At 31.4% G+C, this 8200-nt stretch overlaps 1 protein-coding gene across 1 annotated transcript in view; it reads right to left on the reverse strand.

Annotated features, from left to right (window-relative positions):
* LOC111675740 (putative sodium-coupled neutral amino acid transporter 11) overlaps positions 1-8200 on the reverse strand; it is a 46829-nt gene that overhangs the window by 2932 nt on the left and 35697 nt on the right. The window contains exons 5-8 of the mRNA XM_046955695.1: positions 7402-7472; positions 2876-3037; positions 329-441; positions 67-258 (exon numbers count right to left, since the gene is read on the reverse strand). Coding sequence (XP_046811651.1) covers positions 67-258; positions 329-441; positions 2876-3037; positions 7402-7472 — 538 coding nt within the window. The remainder of the gene's footprint in view (positions 1-66; positions 259-328; positions 442-2875; positions 3038-7401; positions 7473-8200) is intronic.

Genomic DNA, 8200 nt, shown 5'->3' on the forward strand with positions numbered 1-8200 from the left:
AATAATCAAGAAATTAAATATTTTTTAATAGAGTTTCTTTTAAATATCATAAAAAGAACAACTTACATTTAATTCCAATACCGAACCCAAACACTCAGTCATGGGTGATATAACAAAAGCACTAAACACTATGGCCAAGGTAATGTTTCTCGAATATTCATCCACTTCGGCTCCTTTTTCCTGTTTTGGATCTTTTTCATCGGTCAACTCACTGATGGGTTCCTTAAGCACAAAACGATGCACCATGTGTCTTACAATCTATTTGAAATTTTTAGTAATTATATGAATTATTATTGTTATTTGATGATTTTTTTTTTAATTCACTTACCTCTCGTGACACAAAACATTCAATAGGAAATGTTAAAAGTATTGATATGGAGAAGAGTACACGTGAAAAATTCATTAGATCATCATTCCAACAGTAGTTTTCAAGTAAATCACCTTAAATACAAGAAACATTTTTGTTAAACATATTTTAGAAACTTGTATTGTCTATAGTCCAGTACAGGATATAGACTTGTTTATAGTCCATATAGACTTATCTCTAAACCAGACTATATTCCATACTTGTCTATACTCTAGACTACAGACTTTTTATAGTCTAGACTAAAAATTTGTTTTTAGTCTAGGCTATCGACTTGTCTTTTCTATAGTTCAGACTATAGACTTGTCTAATAAATAAAGTTAATAAACTTGTCTTTAATCCAGACTATAGACTAGTCTAAAACCAGATAATAGACTTGTCTATTAACCTGACTGTAGACTAGTATATAATCCACTATAGACTAGTCTATAATCCAGACTATAGACTTGTCTAAAACCAGATTATATATAGACTTGTCTTAAACCAGATTATATACTTGTCTAATAAATAAAGATAATAAACTTGTCTTTAATCCAGACTATAAAAATGTCTATGGTCAGGTCTGGAATTGTCTATAGTCCAAACTATAATATTGTCTATAGTCAGGTCTGCAATTGCCTATAATCCAGACTATGTACTTATCTTTAGTCTAGAATATGGACTTATCTATAGCCTACAATATATAGAAGTCTGTACTCATAGACTTGTATATAGTCTAGACTATAAACTTGTCCGAACTATAGACTTATCTTAAGACTAGACTAAAGACTTGCCTATGATCCAGACATGTGTATAATATAGACTTTAGAATTGTCTAAAGTTGAGACTTGTCCAGTCCAGTCTATAGTATTGTCTATAGCCCAGACTATAGACTCTCCCATGATCCAGAATATAGACTAGTCTATAGTCCAAAATATGGACTTGTATATAGTCCAGCATATATTATTGTCTATAATATAGACGATAGTATTGTCTATAGTAAGATAATGTTTCGAAATAGAAAAGTCTATAGGCAAACTTATAGTCTAGACTGTATACAATACTATAATCTGGACTTTAGAAAAGTCAATAGACTCCAATATATATAGATGACTAGAATATAGAGAAATTTATAGTCCAGACTATATGTAAGACTATTATCTAGAATATACACAAATCTATAGTTCAGACTGTAGACTTGTCTATAGTCCTGAATATGGACTTGTATATATATGTATATTATTGTCTTTAGTCCAGTCCCTGTCTCGAAATAGAAAAGTCTACAGTAGGGATTATAGTCAAGCCTATAGTCTGGACTATAGGCTTTACTATAACCTGGACTTAAGACAAGTTTATAGTCTGGAATTTAGACAAGTCTATAGACTATAATATTGACAAGTATGACTGTAGAGATGTTAAGAATCCGAACTGTATGCAAGACCATAATCTAGAGAGTACACAAGTCTATTGTTCAGACTATAGATTTGTCAATAGTCTAAACTAATGACTTATCTTTAGTTCAGAACATAGATTAGTCTATAGTCCTGAATATAAACATGTCTATGGACTATAATTCAGACTATATGCTGTAGTCCAGACTATAGGTATGTCTATAATACATACTTTAGACTTGTCTATAGTTCAGTCTAAAAACTTGCCTAAAGTCTAGTCTATAGACTTGTCTATAGTCCAGGCTATAGGCTTTAAAAGGGGTTTAAAAGTGCTCTCAAATTTAAACTACATTCTTCTTTGCTAAGAATAGTAGTTTAACAAATTTCGATATTTTTTTTACTAATCACACATTTCAAATTACCACTACTTTCGAAACAAAACTCATATTTCATATTTAATATATCTTTTGAAAAAAACAACAATAGTAAAACCACATGTGCGGTTGTTGCAAGTACGAAATGTAGCGATAGTGATTATGATATGAGATAGTTGTTAAATGGTTGGCGGTTGTGTTTCAAAGCAAAACAATGTTATGATAATATGTTTGCACCGAAAGAACCACAAGAAAACAAAATAAATAAAATAAATTATAAAAAAATATAAACTAAGAAAATATCACGAAATATACTTTAAAGGATCGGACACTTATCGTTGTTTAAGCAAATACATAAACATTGCCTCAATTATAATTTCGAAGTATTATTACCCCAGTCGAACACATTAAAGTGGATTCCTTAAACAGGTTAGACTTGCTCGTAGAATTTGTGTCCCTTGCCTTTTTAAACGGTTTATAAACCATTTTTAATATAAATATTTATGAAATTTATCTTTAAGAAATTGCTGTTGGCGAATAAAACAGCAACTGTGTAAGTAATAACAGAAATTACAAATGTGTTCGTAACAGGAGGAGCTAGTGTGTGATTATATATTCTTGTACTACAATGTTGTGATATTTTATCATAGATATATAAAAAAATTTATTGTTAGTTTTCCTCTTGGAATGAGGTTTCGTTTGTATGTGTGTGTTCTCTTTATTTATACCACATTTAAACATGAACATTCTCATAAAACATACATTACCTTGTGATAAAGCTCTAAATGTCGAATAGCCAGCAATGCCAAATAGAGCAGCCACCGTCCAGGCAAAACCAATTGATATATGAGTAACCTTTTCCCAACGCTCCATGGTTGCGTTACGCATTGATTGATAAACAAGAAATGTATTGTGGTGGCACATGAATGCTAAAATGAATGAAAAAAACAATAGTCATATAATGAATGAATCAATAATAATGGGTGGTTTGAAAGTAGCAATAGGTTTTTATTGTATAAAAGTAAAGTAAATAAAAGAAAAATTCTTGAATTTATTGCATATATGATTTTCGTATTAAAAAAGATCTTGTATATAAATTTATTTTACACTCTTGTTAATAATCCTCCCGTTATCATACACATATGTATGTATGTACATAAAAAGGAATATCAACATATTCATAAATTTTATTCATGAGTTACCAAAAAAAAAAAAAAAAACATTGATTTCATTACAATAAATAAATCGATATAAAATTTATTGAATGCGTATTGTTCGACCGTTTGCTTCATGGCGAAATATGTACATATTTCAATTTTTGTAAGAATTTTATTGCAAATGGAAAACAAAAAAAAATATTAAAGAAATTTATTTTGTTGCTTTTTATGATGAAATGTTTATCATCAGATAATATTAGATAGTAGATAAAAATATATATTATTGTGATATTTTAAACCCATGTAAAATTTTGGTTAGTATTCTAGTCGTGGATTCGACTTTCTTTAGAGGCATTGATAAAGAACCACACCATAGAAGACTTTCAAATTAATAACTAACTAATTGGCTTATGCAAAAAGTGTAGTATCAAACTAGTATAGCCAGTTCAACTAACTAACTAACGTACTAACCGACTAACTGACTAACTAACTTGCTAACTAACTACATAACTACCTGAATGACTAACTAGCTAACTAACTAACTAACTAAATAGCTAATAAACGTACTATCTATCTATCTATCTATCTATCTATCTATCTATCTATCTATCTATCTATCTATCTATCTATCTATCTATCTATCTATCTATCTATCTATCTATCTATCTATCTATCTATCTATCTATCTATCTATCTATCTATCTATCTATCTATCTATCTATCTATACCATTTCGTTTTCTATTTGCTTAAAAAATAAATAAAATAATTTACCACAAAATTACTACTAAATTATCTTTTTCTTTTTTAAATTGAAAACAATTTACATAATGTTTGTTTAAAATTACTTTTCTAGCGTAAATTTAATTCGAATTAAATAAAATAAAACCAAATAGAAACAGAAACTTGTGTTAGTATGCTAATTACTTCTATTAACTTTTGCAACTAAAAATTTTATCATAAATTCTAAATTTCACAGTAAATGTCTTTATAATGTCTTCGTTTATCTTGAAAAAAAACGATAAAATAAAGAAATAAAACAAACATTTTGTCTAAATAAATCTAACAACGCTTTTCAAAATCTATAATAGAGAAGAAAGAAAAACTTTTTTTATTACTTTTTCCTCTGACTTTGTTTTCTGAAAGAAAAGTTTGTATGTGTTCTGTTTTTTTATTACACTCACATAAATATTTGGTTTACCTGTAAAGGTGTTGAAATATGCTAAGTGTGTTTGTATAAAACGGTATTACACATGTGGACAGAAAAATAATTTTAATTCTTTTAAAATATATTTTAATAAGGAACATTTTACACTTTTTATAACCTCTGCCAAAAAAACGGATTCAGCTTTATTCATTTTTCCACAGATACCGAATAGAACACGAATGTCAAAGTGCTTTACGTGAGCACTTGCCATGATGACCAACTGATCTTTTTAAATCACTGTGAGAGTTTCTTATATGCAGATGCCAGTATACGTGCACTTTGCTCAAGTTCTTGAAATATCTGACCATTGGTGCCACGTTGCTTAACTTCAAAGATTCAAAAACGCACATGGAATAGCCTCTGTTGAATCGGCAACAGTTCCTAGAGAAGTAAACGGTAGACTGAAATACGTATCCACCAAATAAGCCATGGACTTTGTTCTCACTTACAGGGAACACATGGTTTCTCTCAACATTCCTAGACAAGGAAGGAAAATTCAAAGTTATCACTTGTACAAGATACCTTTCATACATCATCTTTCATCACACGTCTCACACATCTAACACACTCAAAGACAACAACATCCGACACACTCACTATAGGTAAACGGGCTTAGTCCCACAGGCACTCCTGTGTGGGATATCTGTTTTCTTCGGCAACAGCACCGAACTTATCTCGAAATAAAACCTTCAGCGTGCATCGTCTTTTAATCGCAACTCACTCTTCATGCGAATTTCATCACCAACTGATGAGCCAGGACAAGTTCTGTGGGCAACTGGCCACCCGTAGGATTATATGGTTCTCTGTTACGACCCCAATTATTCCAAAGAAAGTCCGAGGAGTGAAGTGACATCATCAGTTTATAGTCGCGGCAGACTAGAGATATTGGTGGCACCTCTTTACCTCAGAATGATTGTCGGCCATCAAGAAAACGAGACGCCAATCACAGACGAGAGGCTGTTAAAGCAAAACACATGTCGCTAATGACTGTTATCTCTGGACGATTTAAGCAAAGTGAGTTATAAGACATTACTATGTAATGAACATATAGGACAGTTATATACAAACACCAGTCGGTCCCGATCCTCTGAATCGAAACTTGGAAACAAAACGGGTCTGGGATCTACATTAAAAGCACTTCAACCTTCATAATTACAACGAAAGTCCGCACTATCATCAAACACGTAAAAAGGATTGCTTTTCCGACAGACTGTGAGCCCTAATTATAAGACCTAACCAAATACTTCTCCATTGTTTGGTTCTGTATTTTATAGAAACTAGACCAGTCGTCCGGCAATGACTTAGCAAATGATGAATTGGTAGGTAGGACCAGTGCGTGAAGCTTTCTTAGAGTCGCAGTTTGACTAGTCTATCCACTCATATCTGGAATCACGGGCACCAATATTCCTGTAAGACGTGGTATTTACTAATTGCGGGAAGAGAATGTCGGTTTAATATCATTAGCTAAAGTGACAACAAGGATTTTTATTTTCAAATTGTAGGGTTTTCATCATCAATTCATTATCAATTAATGCCTCTTCTTTGGACGGAAAATAATCTAGTGAACTTTTAATAAATGTATGGAACTCTGCCGCGAATCTCAAGGACAGTATTACTGACCCAACAACTTACTATTCAGTGAGGTGGTGTGTCATAATGTCCAGTGTCGTAGTGTCCATGGACATAATGACAATTTCAAAAGTGTCGCAATGTCCAAAATCAATGCGATAGAAAGTCTATGGATTTCAAAGAGTCTATTTATCAAAATATTTTAGCGAAGCCTGTATTCGAAATTCCCAGGGTTTGAAACCTCAGCGCCCGGCCAAGGTTTCAAATTTAGAAGCAATTCCTTTCGGGATAAGTGTGTCCCTTTTTATACCCTTCACCTTCGTGAGAAGGGTGTATATAAGTTTGTAATTTCTATAATAATTTTCCGACCCTATAAAGTATATATATATTCTGGATCCTTATAGGTAGCGGAGTCGATTAAGCCATGTCCGTCTGTCTGTCTGTTGAAATCAGTTTTTAGAGGATCCCAGATATCGGCGAGATCCGAATCTTCAACAATTCTATTAGACATGCTTTCGAGAAGATCGCTATTTAAAATCAGCAAAATCGGTCGGTAAATAACGGAGATATGAGCAAAAATCCGAGACAACCTCTGAAAATTTCATCAAAAAGCAACAACAACACTGTATATTAGAAAAAGATGTACACGTGTGTGTTTAGATGTATTTGGTTTTATTCAGCTGTGTATTTTTTTGTATGTTTGGATGCTGTTGGTCATTGCGTTGTTATTTTTGTTTTTCTGTGTTTTTCGATACGTATGTTTAGATGTCTGTTGGTTTAGATGCCTTGTGTATTTTGTGTTTTATTTCGTTTAGCGTTGTTGTTGTTCTTTTTGTTAAGCTTTTGATGTAATAATAATGTAGTCGGGAAAAAATTTAAAATTTATAAAAGATGTTTAAAATACACTATGGTGTTGGGTATATAAGATTCGGCACAGCCGAATATAGCACTCTTACTTGTTTAAATTCATATCAAATTTTTCAGTGCATTTCTGTTAAAAGTGTCACAATGTCCATGGACACTTTGTCGCTTTATGGTGTGTCATAAGGTCTATGGACGTTGAATGTCATGAAAGAATTTAACATTTTGAAAACAGTGATAAAATTTCAAATTTTTCTTAAATTACTTAAGTACAATTGTACATTCGATTTCTGATGATACATAATCATTTAAAAGTTTTCAAGTAGGCCGATTCAGCCTAAAGTGTTTTTGTAGAAAAATTCAACTTAATAAGAAAACTACAAAGTAAATTACATCAGTTCGATATTCATTTATTTTCTATCCACAGGTGTATCTATGTAAATAGTATGGGCATCTGTATATGTAAGAGTATTAAATATTTAACCTTGTTTTCATACTCACCAAATACCATAATGCCTGTAGCTGGTATGACATCAGAATTTGCAAATTTCCAAGATTCCGCAGTATCCGTACTATTTGAAAAGGAAAAAAAAACATTATACAAACGTGTTGAAAAAAATGCACATACAATAAAAAAGACTAAAACTATTTTTGAATATAAAAAACTAGTTGATGATAAAATTCAAATGACTTGCAGTTTGCAACAAAATCTTAATCCAACTAAAATGCTTGATGCATAAGTATCTATGGTTTATTTTTTCATTTTTTTTTCTATTTGCATTTTAACTTCCCATATTTTAGTTTATTTCCTCTCAGCTACTTCACAATAAATTCTCTATGACAATAGTAAAACATTTAAAGGACTCTACAGTCTCATTTACATACGCTTTCAATGTAGTTCTCCCCCTTCCTCTTTTAAATTCACTTAATTTAAATCTCAGAAAAAAAGTTGTCTAAAAGGTAGACATTTAATGTTTGTTGTTGGTTGGACGTCAAGTATGTAAGTATTTGCTGAATTCAACTCAACTACTAAATACTCAAAATGTGCTGTACAAGGACCTGTGGGAGCATATGATGGGGTGGTTATGAGTTAATAAAACACGCGCCTCAACCCACATTCTGGCCGTAAAAAAAGAACGCCGCAATTAACACATTTTTACAGTTTTACAAATCTTCAATAAAAAAACACCTTGAAATGTTAACATCCACGTAGGGACTATATACTTCACACATAAATAAGTTTTCGTTCACTTTTTTATTTCTTTTTTTTTTTCTTTTTTTTTTTCTTTTTGTTTCAACA

Source organism: Lucilia cuprina, chromosome 6 (genome assembly GCF_022045245.1).
Source record: "Lucilia cuprina isolate Lc7/37 chromosome 6, ASM2204524v1, whole genome shotgun sequence".
Classification (NCBI taxonomy): Eukaryota; Metazoa; Arthropoda; class Insecta; order Diptera; family Calliphoridae; genus Lucilia; species Lucilia cuprina.